At 43.5% G+C, this 26,146-nt stretch overlaps 1 protein-coding gene across 1 annotated transcript in view; it reads left to right on the top strand.

Annotated features, from left to right (window-relative positions):
• The window catches only part of armc3 (armadillo repeat containing 3), a 138,394-nt gene that overhangs the window by 43,616 nt on the left and 68,632 nt on the right, over positions 1 to 26,146 (top strand). The window contains exons 7-10 of the mRNA XM_068007120.1: positions 749 to 943; positions 9,450 to 9,633; positions 21,515 to 21,667; positions 21,790 to 21,898. Coding sequence (XP_067863221.1) covers positions 749 to 943; positions 9,450 to 9,633; positions 21,515 to 21,667; positions 21,790 to 21,898 — 641 coding nt within the window. The remainder of the gene's footprint in view (positions 1 to 748; positions 944 to 9,449; positions 9,634 to 21,514; positions 21,668 to 21,789; positions 21,899 to 26,146) is intronic.

Here is a 26,146-nt window from a genome sequence, read left to right on the forward strand (position 1 = left end):
TATACTGTATTCACTGCTCATAATGCGTCTCTATATTGGGGAGACCAAATGCAGACTGGGTGATCCCTTTGCTGAACACCTCCACTCAGTCCGCAAGCCCCTCTCCCATTCTGACCTCTCTATCCTCGGCATCTTACACTGTTCCAATGAAGCTCAACGGAAGTGCGAGGAACAACACCTCATCTTTCGATTAGGCATTTTACAACCTTCTGAACTCAACATTGATTTTAATAACTTCAGATCATAACCACTGCTCCCATTTTTTAGGACAACAGGCGCTGGTAATGGTTCTGATGTTGCCGTTTACAGCTCCTCTACACCCATCTTTTGTTTCTTTACTTGTCCCATTATTACTCTCCTTGTCTTGTACCATCATCATCCTTTTTGTCATTTAATCACTCCTGCCCTCCACTTTATCAGAGATCTTCCCTTTTGTTCTTCCCACCCCGCCCCACCCCGGCTCTCTATTACTTAATAACTGCTAAATCTTCAACTTCTTCCAGTTCTGACACAAGTTCATCGACCTGAAACGTTAACTCTTTTTCTTTCTCCACAGATGCTGCCTGACTTGCTGAGTATTTCCAGCATTTTCTGTTTTTATTTCAGATTTCCAGCATCCGCAGTATTTTGATTTTAATTTAGTATGTATGTTATTAGGTTTCACATAAATAAGGTGAAATTTGTAGTTTTTTAAAAAACCTTTGTTCAACAGTGAATTAAAATCATGGAGATTATTTTACTGTTCTAGGACTTTCAGAGTCATGCTGCAATTAATGAACTGAATGGTATTTCTCCTGTGCTGGAGTTAATGAACTCTGAATATCCTGTCATCCAGCACTTGGCACTGCAAACCCTAATAACCATGTCTAATGATGCAGAAGGCAGAATGGCAGTGTGTCAGAATGAAGGCCATGAAAACCTTCTACAAGTTCTTGATACGCCGGTAATAAAATCTATGCACTAAACTATTGTATATAGGATAAATGTGCTTAGTGTTTGATCCAGCTGTCAATAATGTGATGCAGTCGTGAAAGTAGTCTCATTCTTTCTTGAGCAACTGAGATTTATGGTAGTCATTACTATAATGATCAACATACAATATTACATATAAATGGAAATCAGTATCTTTTGTCTTGTGGCAACAACGTAAAATTAATTTGATTCTATATGTCCCATATAAACTGCTACTGTTCGCTCAAAATTCTTTTCCAAAATGTTTTATGGTCTTCTGCACCCACTCAAACAAAACAATATGATAAAACAATATGCCTTTATGGAAAATAGTAGTGTAGTTAGACACCACATTAGGAATTCATTTAGCAATGCCATATGCACTTGAAGTGAGATGGCGCATCAGCTTAACTTCCCCTATTCTGAATAGAATATGAACAAATTTTTAAATTTCGTTATATGTCTAACAATCAGTAATCGTATAGAGTATATAATAAAAAGAAAAGTGAAAGACCATTTTATAATTCATTTATATTTGTACTTGGAGTGACTACTGCAGACCCATTTGACCACAGATGGAGGAAAGAACCCTAGTGCAATGACATGAAGTCACCTCTTGCCGTCGGGAGAAATGTCTAGCAGATCACGAGGGGGCCCCCTCATGAGCCATCCACATATTTTATTGCATCAATACTGGTGTCAAATCGAAACTTATGATTTTGCATGTAACTTCATACCAGTAAAGAGGAGAACATAAAATATAAAAACATACAACACAAGAAAGCATGGAACAAAACAAATGATATGTGGCCCATCGATCCCATTTCTCCTAAAAGCAGAACAGGTCGTTGCACTAGAGTTCTTTCCTCCATCTGTGGTCAAATGGGTCTGAAGTAGTCACTGCAAGTACAAATATAAATGAATTATAAAATGATTTTTCAATTTTCTTTTTATTATATAGTCTATACGATTACTGATTTTTAGACATAAAACGAAGCTTCAAAATTTGTTCATATTCTATTCAGAAAAGGGGAAGTTAAGCTGATGCGCCATCTATTGTGGACATTTACCCTATCCATTTAATCTGCTGAAGAAAAGTTCTTTAAAGTTTCTCTCTGTCTCAAAAGATAAATTGAGCAAACCTCTGGAGTTTTTGTTTCAATTGCCCATGACCTTACTGTTTTTATTTATTATTTTTGTTTTAACAAAATCAGTTTGAGTAGGCCAACTCAATCCTAGAAACTTTATTTTGTCACCTCTTTAAGGGAAGCCACTTGATTGTGTCCATGTAGGGATGGGCTTGTCTGCCTGTACATTTTGGCAGGCCTGTCTCAAAATAAGATCCTTAAACAGTCTGCTGTGGTGTCTGTTGGTTTGCTGGATAACCGGAATGACTGGTAAGCACACACATTTTTGTTCTGTATTTCCCCAACCATACCCTTTTGATTTAGTTTGGTATTTCATTTATTTTTATGAGAAAATCTGTTTGGAAGGTTTAACCCCACCCTTGAAGTTTTAGCAATGTTGTCTCGAAGAGGAAGCACTTGATTGCCTGTTGGAATAAGCTTGCCTGGCCCTGTATTTCAGTAAATCCTTTCATAACTAGTAATTACCATGTGAAAGTTTTGTTTTTATTTTCCCTGATATTGTTTTGATTTAATTCTGTTATTTTAGATAGTTTTTATATTAAAAATCAGTTTGGGAGGGCTGACCCTCTTCCTGGAAATTTTACTGGTATTGTCTTTTTAAAGGAGATACTTGCCTTTAAGAACGTAAGAACATAAGAAATAGGAGCAGGAGTAGGCCAATCGGCCCCTCGAGCCTGCTCCGCCATTTAATAAGATCATGCCTGATCTGATCCTAACCTCAAATCTAAATTCATGTCCAATTTCCTGCCCGCTCCCCGTAACCCCTAATTCCCTTTACTTCTAGGAAACTGTCGATTTCCGTTTTAAATTTATTTAATGATGTAGCTTCCACAGCTTCCTGGGGCAGCAAATTCCACAGACCTACTACCCTCTGAGTGAAGAAGTTTCTCCTCATCTCAGTTTTGAAAGAGCAGCCCCTTATTCTAAGATTATGCCCCCTAGTTCTAGTTTCACCCATCCTTGGGAACATCATTACTGCATCGACCCGATCAAGCCCCTTCACAATCTTATATGTTTCAATAAGATCGCCTCTCATTCTTCTGAACTCCAATGAGTAGAGTCCCAATCTACTCAACCTCTCCTCATATGTCCGCCCCCTCATCCCCGGGATTAACCGAGTGAACCTTCTTTGTACTGCCTCGAGAGCAAGTATGTCTTTTCTTAAGTATGGAGACCAAAACTGTATGCAGTATTCCAGGTGCGGTCTTACCAATACCTTATATAACTGCAGCAATACCTCCCTGTTTTTATATTCTATCCCCCGAGCAATAAAAGCCAACATTCCGTTGGCCTTCTTGATCACCTGCTGCACCTGCATACTAACTTTTTGATCTTCTTGCACTAGGACCCCCAGATCCCTTTGTACTGCAGTACTTTCCAGTTTCTCGCCTTTAAGATAATAACTTGCTCTCTGATTTTTCCTGCCAAAGTGCATAACCTCACATTTTCCAATATTGTATTGCATCTGCCAAATCTCCGCCCACTCACCCAGCCTGTCTATATCCCCCTGTAGGTTTTTTATGTCCTCCTCACTCTCCACTTTCCCTCCCATCTTTGTATCATCTGCAAACTTTGATATGTTACACTTGGTCCCCTCCTCCAAATCATTAATATAGATTGTAAAGAGTTGGGGACCCAGCTCCGACCCCTGCGAAACACCACTGGCTACTGGTTGCCAGTCCGAGAATGAACCGTTAATCCCAACTTTCTGCTTCCTGTTAGATAACCAATCCTCCACCCATGCCAGAATATTACCCCCAATCCAGTGATTCTTTATCTTGAGCAATAATCTTTTATGTGGCACCTTGTCGAATGCCTTCTGGAAGTCTAAATACACTACGTCCACTGGTTCCCCTTTATCCACCCTGTACGTTATGTCCTCAAAGAACTCAAGCAAATTTGTCAGACATGACTTCCCCTTCGTAAAGCCATGCTGACTTTGTCCTATTAAATTATGTTTATCCAAATGTTCCGCTACGGTCTCCTTGATAATAGATTCCAAAATTTTAGCCACCACAGATGTTAGGCTAACTGGTCTATAATTTCCAGCCTTCTGCCTACTACCCTTTTTAAATAAGGGTGTTACATTAGCAGTTTTCCAATCTGCCGGGACCTTTGCCGAGTCCAGAGAATTTTGGAAAATTATTACCAAATCATCCACAATCCCTACTGCCACTTCCCTCAAGACCCTCGGATGTAAGCCATCAGGTCCAGGGGATTTATCCGCCTTGAGTCCCATTATTTTACTGAGTACCAATTCCTTAGTGATTTTAATCGTATTTAGCTCCTCCCCCCCTAAAGCCCCCTGTTTGTCCAGTGTTGGGATATTCTTAGTGTCCTCTACCGTAAAGACTGAAACAAAATATTTGTTCAGCATTTTTGCCATTTCCATGTTTCCCACCATTAATTTCCCGGTCTCATCCTCTAAGCGACCTACGTTTGCCTTAGCCACCCTCTTTCTTTTTATATAACTATAGAAACTCTTGCTATCTGTTTTTATATTTTTTGCTAATTTATTTTCATAATCTATCTTCCCTTTCTTAATCAATCCTTCAGTTACTTTTTGCTGTCTTTTGAAGACTTCCCAATCTTCTATCCTCGCACTAAGTTTGGCTACCTTATATGTCCTTGTTTTTAGTCGGATACTATTCTTAATTTCTTTACTTAGCCACGGATGGCTGTCATTTCTTTTACACCCTATTTTCCTCAGTGGAATATTTTTTTTTTGAAAGTTGTAAAATAACTCCTTGAATGAACACCACTGCTCATGTACCGTCTTACCCTTTAATCTATTTTCCCAGTCCACTTTAATCAATTCCGCTCTCATACCATCATAGTCTCCTTTATTCAAGCTCAGTACGCTTGTTTGAGAACCAACCTTCTCACCCTCTAATTGGATATGGAATGTAACCATGTTATGGTCACTCATTCCAAGGGGATCCTTAACTAGGACATTATTAATTAATCCTGGCTCATTACACAGGACCAGGTCCAAGGTTGCTTGCCCCCTTGTAGGATCAGTTACATACTGCTCAAGAAATCCATCCCTAATACACTCAATAAACTCTTCCTCAAGGCTCCCCTGCCCAATTTGATTTGTCCAGTTAATATGATAGTTAAAATCCCCCATAATTATAGCTGTTCCCTTATTACATGCCCTGACTATTTCCTGATTAATACTTCTTCCAGCAGAGTTGCATCTATTAGGAGGCCTATATACTACGCCCACTAGTGTTTTTTTCCCCTTATTATTCCTTATCTCTACCCAAACTGTTTCATTATCCTGATCCTTTATCCCAATATCATTTCTCTGTATTACAGTGATTCCTTCCTTTACTAACATAGCCACTCCACCTCCCCTTCCTTCCTGCCTGTCCTTCCTGATTGTTAAATAACCTGGCATATTTAATTCCCAGTCGTTGTCACCCTGCAGCCATGTTTCTGTAATGGCCACAAGATTATACCCATACGTAGTTATTTGTGCCGTTAACTCGTCCATTTTGTTACGAATGCTACGTGCATTCAGATAAAGAACTTTCAAATATGTTTTGTGACACTTAGTTCCTGCTTTTTCCTTTTTTAACACTTTACCTTTTACTCCATACCTTCTGTCCCTTCCTGACACGCTTTCCTCTGTCTCCCTGCTCAGGTTCCCAACCCCCTGCCACAGCTTTGATGCTGGGTTAATCGCCTTACGCCTTCTAGTTTTTATTTTTTCTGTCGTGCCTAAAGTACACGTTCTTTCCGCTGCTCTACGCTTTTCCCTTTCACTTGTTTTTGAACAACTGTTTGTACTATTTGTATTGTAGATTTCCCCTGGGTCTTCCCCTCTCTTGCTGCTCTCAATTTTATTCCCTTCTGACTCCCCGCTCAGGTTCCCATCCCCCTGCCACTCTAGTTTAAACCTTCCCCTTTGTCCCTGTGGAGCTGAATTAAACTAGCCCATCACAAACTAGAATCCTTATATAATCTACTGCGGTATCAACTGGCTTTCTGAACACCTTCCATGATTGTTGCACAAAGTATAACATTTTGTTTTAATTTCCTTGGGTTTTGCCATTTTGAGTTAATTTTGTTACATTTGCTTGGAAAATTAGTTTGGGTGGGCCAACCCAATAAAAACTCACTGAAATTTTAGTGATGTTGCCCTCTTAAGCGAGGTACTTGATTCTGGACACGTTGGGCTGGGTATACTTGCCTGCATAATTTGCAGGACAGACCCACCAGAGGTGGCGGTACAGTGATATACAGTCAGGAGGGAGTGGCCCTGGGAGTCCTCAACATTGACTCCAGACCCCATGAAATCTCATGGCATCAGGTCAAACATGGGCAAGGAAACCTCCTGCTAATTACCACCTACTGCCCTCCCTCAGCTGATGAATCAGTCCTCCTCCATGTTGAACACCACTTGGAGGAAGCACTGAGGGTAGCACGGGCACAGAATGTACTCTGGGTGGGGGACTTCAATGTCCATCACAAAGAGTGGCTTGGTAGCACCACTAATGACCGAGCTGGCCGAGCCCTGAAGGACATAGCTGCCAGACTGGATCTGCGGCAGGTGGTGAGCGAACCAACACGAGGGAAAAACCTACTTGACCTCGTCCTTACCAATCTAGCTTTCGCAGATGCATCTGTCCATGACAGTATTGGTAGGAGAGACCACTGCACAGTCCGCGTGGAGATGAAGTCCTGTCTTCGCACTGAGGACACCATCCAACGTGTTGTGTGGCACTATCACGGTGCTAAATTGGATAGATTCAGAACAGATCTAGCAGCTCAAAACTGGGCATCCATGAGGCGCTGTGGGTCATCAGCAGCAGCAGAATTGCATTCCAGCACAATTTGCAACCTCATGGCCTGGCATATTCCTCACTCTATCATTACCAACAAGCCAGGGGATCAACCCTGGTTCAATGAGGAATGTAGAAGAGCATGCCAGGAGCAGCACCTGGCGTACCTAAAAATGAGGTGCCAACCTGGTGAAGCTACAACTCAGGACGACATGCATGCTAAACAGCGGAAGCAACATGCTATAGACAGAGCTAAGCGATTCCACAACCAACGGATCAGATCAAAGCTCTGCAGTCCTGCCACATCCAGTCGTGAATGGTGGTGGACAATTAAACAACTAACAGGAGGAGGAGGAGGCTCTGTAAATATCCTCATCTTCAATTATGGCAGAGTCAAGCACATGAGTGCAAAAGACAAGGCTGAAGTGTTTGCAACCATCTTCAGCCAGAAGTGCCGAGTGGATGATCCACCTCAGCCTCCTCCTGATATCCCTACCATCACGGAAGCCTGTCTTCAGCCAATTCGATTCACTCTACGTGATATTAAGAAACGGCTGAGTGCACTGGATACAGCAATGGCTATGGGTCCCGACAGCATCCCGGCTGTAGTGCTGAACACTTGTGCTCCAGAACTAGCTGCGCCTCTAGCCAAACTGTTCCAGTACAGCTACAACAATGGCATCTACCCAACAATGTGGAAAATTGCCCAGGTATGTCCTGTCCACAAAAAGCAGGACAAATCCAATTCAGCCAATTACCGCCCCATCAGCCTACTCTCAATCATCAGTAAAGTGATGGAAGGTGTCGTCGACAGTGGTATCAAGCGGCACTAACTCACCAATAACCTGCTCACCGATGCTCAGTTAGGGTTCCGCTAGGACCACTCAGCTCCAGACCTCGTTACAGCCTTGATCCAAACATGGACAAAAGAGCTAAATTCCAGAGGTGAGGTGAGAGTGACTGCCCTCGACATCAAGGCAGCATTTGACCGAGTGTGGCACCAAGGAGCCCTAGTAAAATTGAAGTCAATGGGAATCAGGGGGAAAACTCTCCAGTGGCTGGAGTCATACCTAGCACAAAGGAAGATGGTAGTGGTTGTTGAAGGCCAATCATCTCAGCCCCAGGACATTGCTGCAGGAGTTCCTCATGGCAGTGTCCTAGGCCCAACCATCTTCAGCTGCTTCATCAATGACCTTCCCTCCATCATAAGGTCAGAAATGGGGATGTTCGCTGATGATTGCACAGTGTTCAGTTCCATTCGCAACCCTCAGATATTGAAGCAGTCCATGCCTGCATGCAGCAAGACCTGGACAACATCCAGGCTTGAGCTGATAAGTGGCAAGTAACATTCGCGCCAGACAAGTGCCAGGCAATGACCATCTCCAACAAGAGAGAGTCTAACCACCTCCCCATGACATTCAACGGCATTACCATCGCTGAATCCCCCACCATCAACATCCTGGGGGTCACCATTGACCAGAAACTTAACTGGACCAGCCATATAAACTCTGTTGCTACAAGGGCAGGTCAGAGTTGGGTATTCTGTGGTGAGTAACTCACCTCCTGACTCCCCAGAGCCTTTCCACCATCTACAAGGCACAAGTCAGGAGCGTGATGGAATACTCTCCACTTGCCTGGATGAGTGCAGCTCCAACAACACTCAAGATGCTCGACACCATCCAGGACAAAGCAGCCTGCTTGATTGGCACCCCATCCATCACCCTAAACATTCACTCCCTTCACCACCGGCGCACAGTGGCTGCAGTGTGTACCATCCACAGGATACAGTGCAGCAACTCGCCAAGGCTTCTTCGACAGCACCTCCCAAACCCGCGACCTCTACCACCTAGAAGGACAAGGACAGCAGGCACATGGGAACAACACCACCTGCACATTCCCCTCCAAGTCACACACTATCCCGACTTGGAAATATATCGCCGTTCCTTCATTGTCGCTGGCTCAAAATCCTGGTACTCCCTTCCTAACAGCACTGTGGGAGTACCTTCACCACACAGACTGCAGCGGTTCAAGAAGGCGACTCACCACCACCTTCTCAAGGGCAATTAGGGATGGGCAATAAATGCTGGCCTTGCCAGCGATGCCCACATCCTATGAACGAATAAAAAAAACTTAAACCAGTCTATCTAAAATTGGATCTTTTTATCATGTGGTTGGGTGTACAACCCCTTTTTCAAATTTAGTGGTGTTACCCTTTTCAGGTGAGGCATAAAATTACAATTCACTGGCCCATTTAAAAAAGGATTCTTATGAAATTTGCTGTGGAGCATACCAGCTCACTGGCTATTTTCCATGACCAGTGGGCACAGTATGGAATTATGTCATGCAATGACAATTCACTTCCAGTTATAGGTGATCATTGTTGCTGGTGGAGTTTACTTTGCTTGATTCAAAGGAATTCTGTGTTTCTGTTATTCAGACTCCAAAAACTTATGTTTCACAATTTTATGCTGATGTCAAGAATATTTAACCATATTTAATCATTTTTGGACAACTCTGCTAATATTCTTAATACCAGTTTTAATGTTTTTTCTCTCCCCAGGAATTTAGTGATCTTCATGCAGATGCATTGCTTGTACTGGCAAACTGTCTCGAAGAGGTAGAGAATGTGATGTTGATCCGCGAATCAGGAGCCCTGGAAAAGTTTTTGTTATTTGCAGCTACGTCCACTGCTCCAGAGGCGCAGAAGCACGCAACTAAAGCAATAACAAGATCAGCTCGTAACAGTATGTCAGAACTTAATTTTTTAAGATACATTTAAGATGGATTATTACCTAAATTGGAGCAATTGAAAGTTTCTATAGGTTATTATTTTGTGGTAAAACTAAAAGATCAAAAATATTTCTTAAAACTCCAGGTTGATATCATGCAAATAGTGCTGTCTATTTTTTGTCTGCCTTCACTGATACATGTAATATTGTATTGCAGATTTTTGGGTGAAAAATATATAATTACCGATGGGAAGTATTGAAGACATATAAATTTGCACAGGGATTTTTGGAACGTGCTGCCCACTGGATGGGAAATCTCTTGCATGCTCCTTTTTAAAACTTTTTGGTACTTCAATGCTAATTGTCCATTTGAGCAGTGACCCTGTTTGGTCTTATGTGCATCATGGGCTCAGGCTGCTGCACTCCCTAACTTACAATAAAATGATGACAGCGCCTCACTTACCACAATCCTACTGCCTCCTCCCTTCTACTTAGTTGTGTGCTGCTGCTAATGTATGTTTCAGGGCAGCACACAATTTAACATTTGTACACTGTACAATTTGTCTTCATGACCTAAAAACATTCTGAGTACAACAAGAGAAATAGAATCAAGCCTTTACTTTATTCTTGCAATTCACTTTCTCTTGTCAGTATATTAAAAACCTATTTTACCAAAATCACTGATGATTTGATCTATTTCACAGATATTTAATGATGTACTTGAAAAGACTACTGTACAATAAATAGCTTAAAGGTAGACAATTTTAATGAAAAGTTAGACAGATAGGTGATGAATCAATAACTTGCATTAAATTAAAGTTTTGCAAGCACCTTTTGAAGTGGTGACCAGTGGCCACTGTCAGCCTGGCTGGAACTGTATACTATATTTCCAAAAGTCCCTTGAAACTAGGGTTGAAAATTTTAATGCAATTCCATGCAATTTCTTCCCTCAACACACAGGGTTTGTGATTGGATGTGTACCACAAGAAATCAGAATGTGCACTGTTCACTAAGTATGACGAGTGCTTCCTGTTCATTCAGGAAAAGTCCAGAAACTGACACAAGTTCCAAGAAGGTACCTGTGGCCCTGGTTATGGTTAACCATTTTGTGAACACCAGCAGCAGCTCTTATCTTTTTTCTTTTTTTCCCCTTTCTATTTCTGTTGCTGTAACATTTCTTGCTAAGAATTTGCTCATGTTATCACAGTGCTAAATCATTTTTATTCTGCAGCATGGTGTCAAATGAGATGTTAAAGAATGAATACTCAAATCTTATTTTAAATACTATCATACTTGTATGCTGCTGCCATTTTTAAACTGAGGAAGCAGAGCCACTCGTGGTACCAGTCCACAAAGTATCAGTTCCTCTAGGTTCAATTGCTTTGGGAGAAAAAAAAACAGCTACTAACTGCAGTATTGCCAGTGGAGTGCCACATTAAGCCCCTCAAGCCTGCTCCGCTATTCAATTCAGTCATGGCTGATCTGCACCTCAACTCCATTTACCAGCCTTAGCTCCATATCCCTTGATATTCTTACCTAACAAAAATCTATCCATCTCTGTCTTGAAAGTTCCAATTTTTCCAGCATCTACAGCCTTTTGGGGGAGAGATTTCCAGATTTCTACTACCCTTTGTGTGAAAAAGTGTTTACTGATTTCGCTTCTGAATGGTCTATCTCTAATTTTAAGATTATAACTCCTTGTTCTTGATTCCTCCATCAGGGGAAATAGTTTCTCTGTATTTACCCTATTAAATCCTTTTAACATTTTAAACACCTCGATCAGATCACCCCTCAATCTTCCAAACTCAAGGGAATACAAGCCAAGTTTATGCAACCTGCCCTCATAATTTAACTCTCTAAACCCCGGTATCATTCTGAATTACCTACCTCTTCCTCGGTAGCAATGTTATATAGAAATCCTGTATTACAAATAACAAGGGACTAATAATAAGCTGCTGTTGCTGACATCCACACAATTAAAGGAGAATAGTACTGTAGAGGAAAGGATTTTCAAAGCAATGTAGTTACTCCTATTAACTAAAAAAAAATGTGTTTATACATTTTTCAGTCTTCGACCTCTGAGAAGAAAAGCTTACATTTGCACAGATGTGAAGATCTGATTTTTTCTGTTGGTGGATACACAGGTTTCCACGCAGCCGATGCCAGTGATGGGCTGAGTTTGCAAACTGCTCCTGCAAAAATAGAGGTCTGCATCCTTTTCCACCTGGATGGATAACCTGTAGTAATGCACCTACCGATACACTGCTCCTCAAACAGCTCCTGGATTCACTCCCTCTCCACGACTGTTTCCTAACCTGGATACTGGTTCGTCGATCTTCCAAGCTGACTCCACCCAGTCTACGTCAACTTCATTCCACCACAGGATAGCAGACTTTAACTTCGACTTTCTCATATTGACTCCTCCATATCCCCAGTTTACAACCAGGACACCTCTCTCCTAACCTTTGGATGTAACCTGAATTCCCTCTGACCATTCACATGTACATTTTGGCTACCGTTCTGGACCTGAACCTATTACTTCGATCTCCCTTTTTCCCTTGGCTCTATCTCATGCCTCATTCCCTTCCTGTTATTCAGTCATAACACTTTTCATTCTTCCATCTTATTGGGAATGATAGAGATTTAATAGGGTAGATAACAGAGAAACTATTTCCTCTGGTGGGAGAAGCCAGAACAAGGGGGTATAATCGTACAATTAGTGCTAGGCCACTTTGTGAAATCAGCAAGTACTTTTCCACACAAAGGGTGGTGGAAATCTGGAACTCTTCCCCCAAAAGGCTGTGGATGCTGAAACTTACAAGACTGAGATCAATAGATTTTTGTTACGTAAGGGTGTCATGGGCTATGGAGAAAAGGCGGTAGAATGTAGTTGGGGTACAGATCAGCCATGATCTAATTGAATGGCAGAACAGGCTCTAGGGGCATTTTAAAAATTTGTTCATGGGATGTGGGCGTCGCTGGCAAGGCCAGCATTTATTGCCCATCCCTAATTGCCCATGAGAAGGTGGTGATGAGCCGCCGCCTTGAACCGCAGCAGTCCGTGTGGTGAAGGTTCTCCCACAGCACTGTTAGGTAGGGAGTTCCAGGATTTTGACCCAGCGACGATGAAGGAACGGCGATATATTTCCAAGTTGGGATGGTGTGTGACTTGGAGGGGAACGTACAGGTGGTGTTGTTCCCATGTGCCTACTGCCCTTGTCTTTCTAGGTGGTAGAGGTTGCGGGTTTGGGAGGTGCTGTCGAAGAAGTCTTGGCGAATTGCTGCAGTGCATCCTGTGGATGGTACACACAGCAGCCATGGTGCGCCAGTGGTGAAGGGAGTGAATGGTTAGGGTGGTGAATGGGGTGCCAATCAAGCGGGCTGCTTTGTCCTGGATGGTGCCGAGCTTCTTGAGTGTTGTTGGAGCTGCACTCATCCAGGCAAGTGGAGAATATTCCATCACACTCCTGACTTGTGCCTTGTAGATGGCGGAAAGGCTTTGGGGAGTCAGGAGGTGAGTCACTCGCTGCACAATACCCAGCCTCTGACCTGCTCTTGTAGCCAGAGTATTTATGTGGCTGGTCCAGTTCAGTTTCTGGTCAATGGTGACCCCCAGGATGTTGATGGGGGATTTGGCGATGGTAATGCCGTTGAATGTCAAGGGGAGGTGGTTAGACTCTCTCTTGTTGGAGATGGTCACTGCCTGGCACATGTCTGGCACGAATGTTACTTGCCACTTATGAGCCCAATCCTGGATTTTGTCCAGGTCTTGCTGCATGCGGGCACGGACTGCTTCATTACCTGAGGGGTTGCGAATGGAACTGAACACTGTGCAATCGTCAGCGAACATCCCCATTTCTGAACTTATGATGGAGCGAAATTCATTGATGAAGCAGCTGAAGATGGTTGGGCCTAGGACACTGCCCTGAGGAACTCCTGCAGCAATGCCCTGGGGCTGAGATGATTGGCCTCCAACAACCACTACCATCTTCCTTTGTGCTAGGTATGACTCCAGCCACTGGAGAGTTTTCCCCCTGATTCCCATTGACTTCAATTTTACTAGAGCTCCTTGGTGCCACACTCGGACACATGCTGCCTTGATGTCGAGGGCAGTCACTCTCACCTCACCTCTGGAATTCAGCTCTCTTGTCCATGTTTGGATCAAGGCTGTAATGAGATCTGGAGCCGAGTGGTCCTGGTGAACCCAAACTGAGCATCGGTGAGCAGGTTGTTGGTGAGTAAGTGCCGCTTGATAACACTGTCGACGACACCTTCCATCACTTTGCTGATGTTGGAGATTAGGGTGACTGATGGGACATTGTGACTGATGGGGCAGTAATTGGCCGGATTGGATTTGTCCTGATTTTGTGGACAGGACATCCCTGGGCAGTTTTCCACATTGTCGGGTAGATGCCAGTGTTGTAGCTGTACTGGAACAGTTTGGCTAGAGGCGCGGCTCGTTCTGGAGCACAAGTCTTCAGCACTACAGCCAGGACGTTGTCGAGGCCCATAGCCTTTGTTGTATCCAGTGCACTCACCCATTTCTTGATATCACGTGGAGTGAATCGAATTGGCTGAAGACTGGCTTCTGTGATGGTGGTGCTATCGGGTGGAGGCCGAGATGGATCATCTACTCGGCACTTCTGGCTGAAGCTGGTTGCAAACGCTTCAGCCTTGTCTTTTGCACTCACGTGCTGGTCTCTGCCATCATTGAGGATGGGGATGTTTACAGAGCTTCCTCCTCCCGTTAGTTGTTTAATTGTCCACCACCATTCACGACTGGATGTGGCAGGACTGCAGAGCTTTGATCTGATCCGCTGGCTGTGGAATCGCTTAGCTCTTGGGGCTGAATGGCCTATTTCTGTTCCTATGTTTGCATTGACATTATGGTTTCGACGGAAACTTGTATCATGGATGGCGACACCTTCCCCCCCCTACTGACTCCTACCCGCCTGGCTATACTTGCCACCATCTGCCTCCAGAAACCAGGCATGGTGACTTTGTGGCCCTTATCATCGAATCACACCTTGGTCTCTTTCCCCCTTTTACTTCAGTACCATCTCCTCCTTCGAGCACCTCACCTTGTTCCACCACTCACCTCTCTCTTAAAATTCTCATTGTCTACCAACCAACCCTCAGCCCCAACCCGAGTTTCCCACCAAGATATTCTTCCTCCTTTTCTCCTTCAACCTTTGGCTGAGTGAATCCTCATCCTCAATGATTTCAATCATCTCAACTCACCTTGTTCTCTCTCCTCTGATTTCACTGGCCTTCTGTCCTCACTTAACATCTCCCTCCACATAAACTCTACTACCCATATTCATTGCACTTGACCATGCCATCTTATGTGGCCTCTTTACTCCAATGGCCTTGATCACAGACATGGCCATCTCTAACCACTACTTGTACCCTTCATCACCCACATTCCCCTACATCCTCCAACCACATTTACTCTGCGTTCACTCCAGGAATAAAGAGTCTCCCAAGTCACTTACAACTGCAATTTGAACTCCCTCTGGCACTCCATTCGCCACGATACTTTTTCAGCTGTCGATCTGCTCACCTGCATCCTTTTCTCTACCTTTAATGCCTTTTTTTTATTTGTTCATGGGATGTGGGCATCGCTATCAAGGCCAGCATTTATTGCCCATCCCTAATTGCCCTTGAGAAGGTGGTGATGAGCTGCCTTCATGACCCGCTGCAGTCCGTGTGGTGAAGGTTCTCCCACAGTGCTGTTAGGAAGGGAGTTCCAGGATTTTGACCCAGCGACGATGAAGGAACGGCGATATATTTCCAACTTGGGATGGTGTGTGACTTGGAGGGGAACATACAGATAGTGTTGTTCCCATGTGCCTGCTGCCCTTGTCCTTCTAGGTGGTAGAGGTCGCGGGTTTGGGAGGTGCTGTCGAAGAAGCCTTGGCGAGTTGCTGCAGTGCATCCTGTGGCTGGTACACACTGCAGCCACTGTGCGTCGGTGGTGAAGGGAGTGAATGTTTAGGGTGGTGGATGGGGTACCAATCAAGCAGGCTGCTTTGTCCTGGATGGTGTTGAGCTTCTTGAGTGTGGGAGCTGCACTCATCCAGGCAAGTGGAGAGTATTCCATCACACTCCTGACTTGTGCCTTGTAGATGGTGGAAAGGCTTTGGGGAGTCAGGAGGTGAGTCACTCGCTGCACAATACCCAGCCTCTGACCTGCCCTTGTAACCACAGTATTTATGTGGTTTGTCCAGTTAAGTTTCTGGTCAATGGTGAGCCCCAGGATGTTGATGATGGGGGATTCGGCGATGGTAATGCCGTTGAATGTCAAGGGGAGGTAGTTAGACTCTCTCTTGTTGGAGATGGTCATTGCCTGGCACTTGTCTGGCGCGAATGTTACTTGCCACTTATCAGCCCAAGCCTGGATGTTGTCCAGATCTTGCTGCATGCGGGCACCTCTTAAAACCCTTACTCTCTTGAATCCTGGTCATTCCCTCCTAGTATGGCCCCCCCTCTTCACTCCCTCAAGTTCAAGGGATGCAGACTTTATCATATCTAGCACACAACTGGTTTAGCCGTCTATCCCCAGATCTGGCTGGACCATATCAAGCACTATCGGGTCTCACACTCCTCTGACTAAGCCAGTGACTACTCCAGGATCATGCTGGACAGGGAAGATAACCCCCTGCTTATTTTCTGCACATCCAGCGCTCCCTCCTGCCTCTCCACCCTCACCTCCAATACCAAGTGTGAGGAGCTCAGGGTCTTTTGTTGCGAAGATTGATACCAGCTGCCTCTGCTGCATCCCCCCCTTCCCCCAAGACCCCCCTTTGCCCAAGCTCTAAACGCATGTCTAGTTTCTCCCCTCATACCCTCTCTGAGCTCATTTTGTCCATGAGACCCTCCTCCTGCTCCCTTGACCCCATTCCCTCTAAACTGCTGACCACCCAACTTCCCTTCCTGGTCCGTATGTTAGTTGATATCCTCAGGTACCCCTTCCTTTCAAAACTGCTGTCTTCACCCCTCTCAACAAACCTATCCTTGTTCCCTCTGTCCTTGTAAACTGTTGCCCCATCTCTAACCTCCATTTCATCTCTAAAGCCCTTGAACATGTTGTTGCCTCCCAAACTCATCCTTCTGCTACTCAATGTTCAAATCTCTTCAATAAGGTCTCCACCCCTGCCACAGCACTGAAACAGCCTTAATCAAAGTCATAAATGACAACCTCTGTGACTGTGACCATTCTTCTCAACCTCTCTGCAGCCTTTGACACAGTGGACCATGCCATCCTCCTCCAACGCCTGTCCTCCATTGTCCAACTCAGTGACGCTGCCCTCACATGGTTCCACTCTTATCTATCCAATCAGAGTATCTCCAGCAATAGTTTCACTTTCATCCCCCGCACTGTCACCACTGGAGTTCCGCAAAGTCTTATCCTTGGCCCTCTCTTCTTTCTTGTCTATATCTTGCCCCTTGACAAGGTCATTGCAAACATGGGGTCAGCTTTCACACGTACGCTGATAACACCCAGCTCTATCTCTCCATCACCTCTCTTGACCCCTCCACTGACTTTGTGCTGTCAGTCCATATGTCTGACATCCAGTCTTGGATGATCCAGAATTTCCTCCAGTTAAACATTGGATAGACAAAGAGATCATCATCTGCCCCTGCCACAAGCTCTGTACCCTTGGCACTGATTGCATCCCCTCCCCAGCCACTGTCTCATGTTAAACCAGACAGTTAGCAGTCTTGGCATCCTATTCGATGCCAAGCTAAACTTCTGTCCCATATCCTCTCCATCACAAAGGCAGTCTACTTCCGCCTCCATAACAACACCCTCCACCCTACCGCAGCCCATCTGCTGCTGAAACACTCATCCATGCATTTGTTACCTCTACACACAACTATTCCAATGCTATCCTGACTGGCCTGCCATCCTCAGTGAACTTCAGTTTATCCAAATCTCTGCTGCCCATATCCTATCCTGCGCCCAAGTCCCTACTCACCCATCACTCCTGTACTTGCTGACCTACATTGGCTTTTAGTCCTCAAACGCTGCCAATTTAAAATTCTCATCCACATGTTTAAATCTTTTCATTGCCTCATGCCTCAAGCCTACAAACCCTCCCAGAACTCTGCGTTCATCTGACTCTGGCCTCTTGTGCAGCATCCCTCCCTGCCTTCCCGAACCATTGGCAGCTCTGCCTTCAGCTGACTGGGCCACATGTTCTGGACTTCCCTTCCTAAACCCCTCAGCCTTTCACCTTCCTCTCCTTCTTTAAGACCCTCCTTAAAATCCAACTATTTGACCAAGCTTTTGGTCACTTTTCATAATATCTCCTCCTTTGGCTCTGTGTCCAATTTTGTCAGACTATACCTCTGTGTAGCGCCTTCAGATGTTTTTTTACGTTAAAGGTGCTATATAAATGCAAGTTGTTCTTTGTGACATCCAGACTCGACTATTCCAATGCTCTCCAGCTGGCCAACCATCCTCCACCCTCCATAAATTTCAGTTCATCCAAAACTTTTTTTCCCATATTCTTTCCCACACTAAGTCCCACTCACCTGAACTCCCTGATCTATATTGGTTCCCAGTCTCCAATGCCTCAAATTCAAAATTCAGATTCTTGTGTTTAAATCCCTTCATGGCCTTGCTCCTCCCTATCTCCGTAACCTTTCCAGCTATAATCCCTGAGAACTCTCTGTTCCCCTGACTCTTGCCTCTTGTGCATTCCCACCCCCCACACTTCATCCCACCTTTGGCGGCCGTGCCTTCAATCGTCTAGGTCCTACACTCTGAAATTCCCTCGTTAAACCTCTTAATCTCTCCACCTCCCACTCCTCCTTTTAGAAACATAGAAAATAGAAGCAGGAGTAGGCCATTCGGCCCTTCGAGCCTGCTCCGCCATTCAATATGATCATGGCTGATCCTCGATCTCAATACCATATTCCCGCTCTCTCCCCATACCCCTCGAGACCTTTTAAGACCGTCCTTAAAACCCACCTATTTGATCAAACTTTAGTCACCTCTGCTTCTATGGCTTGGTGTCCATTTTTGTCAGATTACACTTTTGTGATATGCCTTGGAATGTTCTTCTGCGTTAACATTGCTATATAAATAGAAGTTGTTTTTGTTCTTGCCATTGCAGAGTAGATTGATTCCCTAACAGGATCAGCTGAATTTTATTCATTAACAAGCTCCTTTTGTTCTGTGTTTATCTGCTAGTAACTCTTGTCATCTAGCTTTTCATTAACCTTTCAGATCGTCCTCTCAATCTCCATGCAGTCCATTAGCAGTGTCATAATTCCTTTCCAATTTCAGCCATATTTTGTTTAATTCTATTCAGACTGCTAGAAGTGAAATTGTCTCTAAGAAGGTGGCTGAAATAGCTGACTTACATGTGAGCCTTCTCCCTCTGCGAAGTCAATTCAATACTATATTTATATTAGTGATTGGCTGCTGATGACACTTTTGAATTTAGCAGCAAATTCAAAGTAAATAAAGCAGTGTTCCTGCCAACGGAGCCAGCATCCATTGTCAAAGTGGATGATTTTCAGCCGAGTCTCCGGCAGCAGCACCATTTCAGAAATTAGCGTAAATGCTATTACTGGAGATAGAGGTAGTGAGAAAACATTGCTGCCAATAGCCTGGACAGCTATAGTGCCCCTTCCTGACTCATACAGGGAAGCAAAATGCTTTTATTATTACTGATTTGTATGACCTTTCCCTGGTATTGGGGATGAGAATGGTTCCATCCCCAGTTATTCACATGTACAATCTTATACAAGCGCAGTTGTATAAGTAGAATTGACTTCATTATAAATGGGGTGGCAACAGGAGTGGCAGCTAATTTTGGAGAATTCCCCCAGGTAGGAAGATACAGAGGAGGGAGAGGCAACAGCTTGGTGAGGATGAATGTTAATATGCTAACACAGTACTACAGAGTCAGGATTGAGTCCCTTACTACTCAGTTCTTACTCTGAGCTGTATTGACTTTGAAGGTGCTGAGTAGAGATTGGCAGTTCCTACTAGAAAGGAAGGAAAATAAAAGCAGAAAGTCATGCCTGGCCAGTTCCTTAAGCCAGTTATAGGGGATATTGTAAGCAGCCTGAGACCAGGAGCTGTGACTATTGTTGCAGTGGTATCAGGCCAGAGAGATAAAAGTGAAACTAAAAATACAGAACAGGAGGAAAACCTACCCAAAATAACCCCCATTGAAAGAAAGTTTTTTTTAAAAATGCAGTTAAATGTAACTAACTTCAAGGTATCTGAGCCAAGCCCAGTCCCAATTTGAGCAGGATACCAGCTCTGAAAATTTGTGTGGTGAGTCTTATTACTGTGTTACAACAGTTTCTGGCCTGTCAGATCCATGGATGGAGCTCAAATTTGTAATTTAAAGCCATGTGGATAATATTTTGGGCAAAACATGTTTCTTTCTGCACATTAAATTAGTCAAAGCTGGAAAGAATCTTCTAATTTTCACCTAGCCCAAATTTATGTTCCACTCGTTTAGATTTCTACTTATTAACCTATTGTAAATTTATTTATTAAGCCAATGATCATTTATTTTAAGTATTATGACAGTTTTTGCAGAGGAACTATAAAATCGCAAAAGAAATGTAACTAACACTTTACATTACTACATAGGTCTCCAGCAAGATCAATATACAGTGTTGCCAAATGTCCTCTAATGTGGGCATGTTACAATTTAATTATGTCACATAAAATAGAGGGCCATAGAGCAACATCTGTGTTTCAAAAAACATCTTTGTTTTCTACATTTACAACAATCTGCCGCTTTAGCTAACGAGCAAGTACTTTGAGTTCCGGCAGACAATAAGGCTGAAAATATTGTGCAACTATATTAACTCCCTGAGGACCATTTGCAGAAAAAAATATGTTTTGCAAGCAATCCTGTGGAGTAGTAAATAATTTGAAAATTGGGCCCCATGGCTCCCTGTCCTCAACAAGTAACATATGTTTATATTACGATTTTGTTTTGATTGGAAATAAGCCTGTAGGATCCTAATTGCAAAGATGGTGGTAATTTTGCCCTATAATTTTCAGAATAATGGATATTTGGGAGTGATTGCAGATAATTTAATCAAGCATTCCATCTGACATCATAAGCTGTGGGTTGTAACTATCATCTAAACTCCAAGTTGACATTACTGCCTTGAAATTGCACCAGAGAATGCTATTTTTTATAGGTATATGTATTGTTCATTTTCACTTTGTTTTGGCCAGTCAATGGTTTTTATTGCAGACGCCTGTATGGTTTGTGCTGTTGGTGCACGATGTTCACAGTGAACCTTTACTGACCGTGTTTGTATTACCGCAGGTTTTCAAGGAAGTTTGATTAACAGGAAATTCTGGCCAGTATATACACAGTTGTATGCCTTCATTTAAAGAATGCTACTCTGCAGTCAAGAAATGCTCTTTGTGTGACGTACATTGTTTTAATTTCCTTAATATCATTCAGTAAAGTTTATTAAATATCATTACAGTAAATGCAGATAGTAGACAACATGCTCATCTTTTGCTAAGTGTGCAGAAATTTCAGACCTGAAGGAGTTAGCATGGAGGGATATAGCCAGAAAAACAAGTCATATTATTATAGTGGAGATATGGCAGAATGATAGCTGTTGCTGAGCATCTTTGCTATTGATTTTATTAAGTTATGCACCATCTACTGGCTTGTACAAAAATTACATGTCAGTGAAATGAGAGTGATGCAAGGTATCAAATAAACAAGAATATGTGATTCTTGAACATTTAACGGTCCTTCATTAACTCAGTCTCTTTCTCATACTTTTCATTTGTTATTACAGTTATTAGATGTACGAAGAATTCTCCATACATATGGCTTTTTTGTTTTGAAACTTTCCTTCACGTTAATTTGTCTTTTAATGAAATAAGGTGAAACTAGACACATTTTCCATGAAGAAGGTGTGGAAAAAGCACTGGTAATGCTTTTGGGAATCAACAATGATGGAGTCAGAATAGCTGCTTGTGAAGCAGTCTCAGTTATGTGTGAAGATGTAGCCAGCAAAGAGTGTTTCAGAAACGAAGGTAAGTATGAATGATACAACATTATTCAAAGGTTAAATTGTTTTTCTATGAACAGTAAATGCTCTAATAGACAACTGCATGTGTGTAAAATTGAAACTAGATTTCTAAAATATTGTTTGCAGAAGGTATTCTTTGCCTGGTTCAGCTACTGACTAGTGACAATGCAGAAATGAGAGAGGCTGCAGCCCTAGCTCTAGCAAATCTAACAACTGCTAATTCCAGCAATGCTAGGTAAGCATTTTTATTATTAATGCTATGCCTACTTGATACTCTGAGTGTCATCATCCAGATTTTGTCCTGTAAATTTTGGTGTTCATTAAGATGAGGACTATCAGTGCTAAGGAATGGAACAATTATCAATTTTGCACACTCAAACATTGAAATTACCTGTGTGAACATTAGCATACAAATACTTAATATGTCTAAAATTCTTTCGTCAGCAGTTTTATTTTAAATGGGTTAAAGCCTCGTTAAATTGTCCACAAAAGAGTTTTATACTGAAGTTTCAAGCTAATATTTGCACACCATAATTTCAAGGCCCCAGTGTTAGCATGAATCACTGTCAAGTGGGTCATGATCAGATGCAGACTAAGTTGGAAGAGGGTGGAAAAGGAGAATTCCGGTAGGGAAGGTAGGGGTAAGAATTTGGGGCTGAACCTGGTTCTGCTGAGATTCTACCCTGTCCAAAGTGCCACCTTAAATTCCAGTAAGGGAGGAAGAAGGCACATCTTCTGCCCACCCCCACATCAGGCAAGTTCCTAGGCTACCCTGCAAATTCTGCCCATTTCCCCCATTTTATGGCCTCATTGGAACTGCTGTTGGGATCTTTGGATAGGCCCTCGACCTCGCCCAGAGGGCATCAGTTACATTTATTTAAATGCTGTATGACTCATTTAGGAGCTTAAAAAATGACTTGCCTTATTTTTTCTTCGGCTAGCAGAACGGTTGTGGGTTGCTTCGCCATCTGCTGGTAGACTGGCAAAGCCGCCTTTGTGCTCTGACCGGAATGGGTACCTGCCCTGATCTAGTCAATGACCCCAGCCCCGCAATTTGGAATGGGGTCAATGGCCATATGTATGGACAGCTGGGAGTTCTGCTCCACTGCACTGTGCCAGCACAACAGGACTCTAGATTTCAGGCCCTCAAGGTCCATCTACAATGGTCTAACAAGGTGCCTTAATCCCAATCTCAGAAGAACACCCCCATTGCATCAGTGTGAATTATTCCATCTCTGGCTCCAGCTGACTTTTGCCAATATGCTCCACGTTCTGGACAGATTGTATTATGGGGCTGCGTCCACATGCCACGAGGTTTGGAGTCCTCAAACTTAACGTTACGTAGGATCTTTGCAGTCAACAGGTTCTGCTGAATTTAAACTTGGGTCCCAGAAGTGAAAGGACAATATGCTCAACTTCTACACCAGTCAACATCCTTGGTGATGTGATTTGTACTGCTTAAAAATGTAAGAACCCTGAGCATGAGTTGGGATTTTGGGCTCAGACTCAAAATTGCTGTGCAACTCGAAAAAAGGTGAGACAGAGAAAGTTTGTAATACATAGGAACAGGAATAGGCCATTCAACTCCTCGAGCCTGCTCAGCCATTCAATTAGATCATGGCTGATCTATACCTCAACTCCATTTACCCTATCCCTTGATACTCTTCCCTAACAAAAATCTATTGATCTCAGTCTTGGAAGCTCCAGTTGACCCAACATCCACAGACTTTTGGGGAGAGAATTCCAGATTTCTACCACCCTTTGCATAAAAAAGTGCTTCCTGATTTCCCTCCTAAATGGCCTAGCTCGAATTCTAAAATTATAGAATCATAGAATGATACAACACAGAAGGAGGCCATTCGGCCCATTGTGCCTGTGCCAGATAGATTATGTCCCCTCGTTCTTGATTCCACCACCAGAGGAAATAGTTTCTCTGTATCTACCCTATTGAATCCATTTAACATTTAAACACCTCACAGATTACCCCTCAATCTTCTATACTCAAAGGAATACAAGCCAAGTTTGTGCAACCTGTGCACATAATTTAACCCTTTTAGCCCTGGTATCATTCTAGTGCTGCACCCCCTACAAGGCCAATATATCCTTCCTGAGGTGCAGTGCCAAAGCTGAACACAGTACTCCAAATGGGGTCTGATGAGGCTCTATACAACTGAGCATAATTTCATCCCCTTTGTATTCCAGCCCCCTAGAGACAAAGGCCAACATTCCATTAGCCGATATAATTGCTTTTTGTACCTGTCTACTAGTTTTAAATGATTTGTGTATCTTGGACTTCCAAATCTCTTTGTTCTACAGTACCTAGTTTGTCACCATTTAGAAAATACTCCGATTTATCTTTCTTAGGTCCAAAGTGGATGACTTCACACTTGCCCACATTGAACTCCATCTGTCACAGTTTTGCACATTCACTTGGTCTGTCTTTGTCCCTTTGCAACTTCCTGCTCTCATCTGCACTACTTACTGTCCCATCTAATTTAGTGTCCTCTGCAAACTTGGATATACAACTCTGCATTCCTTCATCCAAGTCATTAATAAATATGGTGAAAAGTTGAGGCGGAGAATAGATCTCCGGGAACAATACTTGTCACATCCTGCCAAACTGAGTACATGTCTCCTATTCAGTACTCTCATATTTGCCAATAATCTTTTATGCGGAACCTTATCGAATGCCTTCTGGGAATCCATACAGATAACATTCATAGATACTTCCTTGTCTACCTTATTAGTGACCTCAAAAAAATCAACTAGATTGGTCAGACATTAGATAGGCTGTACTTTTCCAACAAATGCAAAGAGCTCATGGAATTCTTTATTACTAAGATTAAGTCCATTAGTACAGCTGCCTCTTCTACCTCCCTCCCTAGCCCTGAACCCACATCTTTCTCTAGTTTCTCTTCCATCTCCCCTCATGCCCCCTCTGAGCTCATCTTGTCCCATCTCCTGCTCTCTTGGCCTTAATCCCACTAAACTGACCACCCAACTTCCCTTCCTGATCCCCATGCTTATTAACATTGTAAATAGTTCCCTCTCCTTGGGTACCCTCCCCCTCCCTTTAAAATCTGCCGTAATCTCTCCCTCTTCAAAAAACTTACCCTTAACCCCTCTGTCCTTGCAAACTACCACCCGATCTCCAACCTCCCTTTCCTCTCCAAAGTCTTTGAATGTGTTTTCGCTTCCCAAATTCGTGCTCATTGTTCCTACAATCTATGTTTGAACCTCTCCAATCAGGTTTGCCACAGCACTGAAATGACCATAATCAAAGGGTAATCAAATGACTGAGAGGTCACATCCTCTGTAACTGTGGCCCTACTGCACTACCCCCTCATTCTTTTCGACCTCTCAGCGGCCTTTGACACTGTCGACCATGCCATCCTCCTCCAATACCTCTGCTCCATTGTTCAGCTGAGTGGAACTGCCCTCACCTGGTTCCACTATTATCTATCTAGCCATAGCCAGTGAATCTCCTGCGATGGCTTTTCTTCCCGATCTTGAACTTTCACCCAAGCATCTATCCTTCGCCTCCTCCTATTTCTCATTTACATGCTGCCCCTCAGCAACATCTTCCATAGACATGAACATGTACGCTGATGATGTGCAACTCTACTTCACCACCACCTCTCTCGACCCCTTCACTGCCTCTGTATTGTCAGCCTGCTTGTCCAACATCCAGTTCTGGATGAGCTGCAATTTCCCCCAATTCAACATTGGGAAGACCAAAGTCATTGTCTTCAGCCCCCGCCAAACTCCATTCCCTCTTCACTGATTCCATTCTGCTCCCTGCAACTGTCTCAGGCTGAACCAGACTGTTCTCAACTGCGGCATCCTATTTGACCCTGAGACGAACTTCCTATCACATATCCTCTCCATCTATCTGAAAGACTGACTACTTTCACCTCCATAACATCACCCATATCCACCCCTGCTTCAGCCCATCTGCTGCTGAAACCCTCATCCATGCTTTAGTCACCCCCAAACTCGACTCTTCTGATCCTGTCCTGGCTGACGTCCCATCCTCCACCCTCCATAAACTTGAGCTCATCCAAAACTCTACTGTCTGCAATCTAACTCACACCAAGTCCCACTCACCCATCAACCCTGTGCCCACTGACCTACATTGGTTCCCAGTCCACCAACGCCTCTAATTTAAAATTCTCATCCTCATGTTCAAATCCCTCCATGGCCTTGCCACTCCCTATCTCTGCAACCTCCTCCAGCCCTACAACCTCTAAGAACTCTGTGTTCTTCCAACTCTGACCTCTTAGGCATGCCCTACTCACTTCTCCCCACCATTGGCAGGTGTGCATTCAGCCATCTCGGCCCTAAGCTCTGTAATTCCCTCCCTAAACCTCTCCACCTCTCTCTCCTCCTTTAAGAGCCCCCTTAAAATCTATCTCTGACCAAGCCTTTAGTCACCCATCCAAATTTATCCTTGTTTGATTTGGTGTCTATTTTTTGTCTCTTT

This window comes from Heptranchias perlo, chromosome 2 (assembly GCF_035084215.1).
Source record: "Heptranchias perlo isolate sHepPer1 chromosome 2, sHepPer1.hap1, whole genome shotgun sequence".
In the NCBI taxonomy this organism is placed as follows: Eukaryota; Metazoa; Chordata; class Chondrichthyes; order Hexanchiformes; family Hexanchidae; genus Heptranchias; species Heptranchias perlo.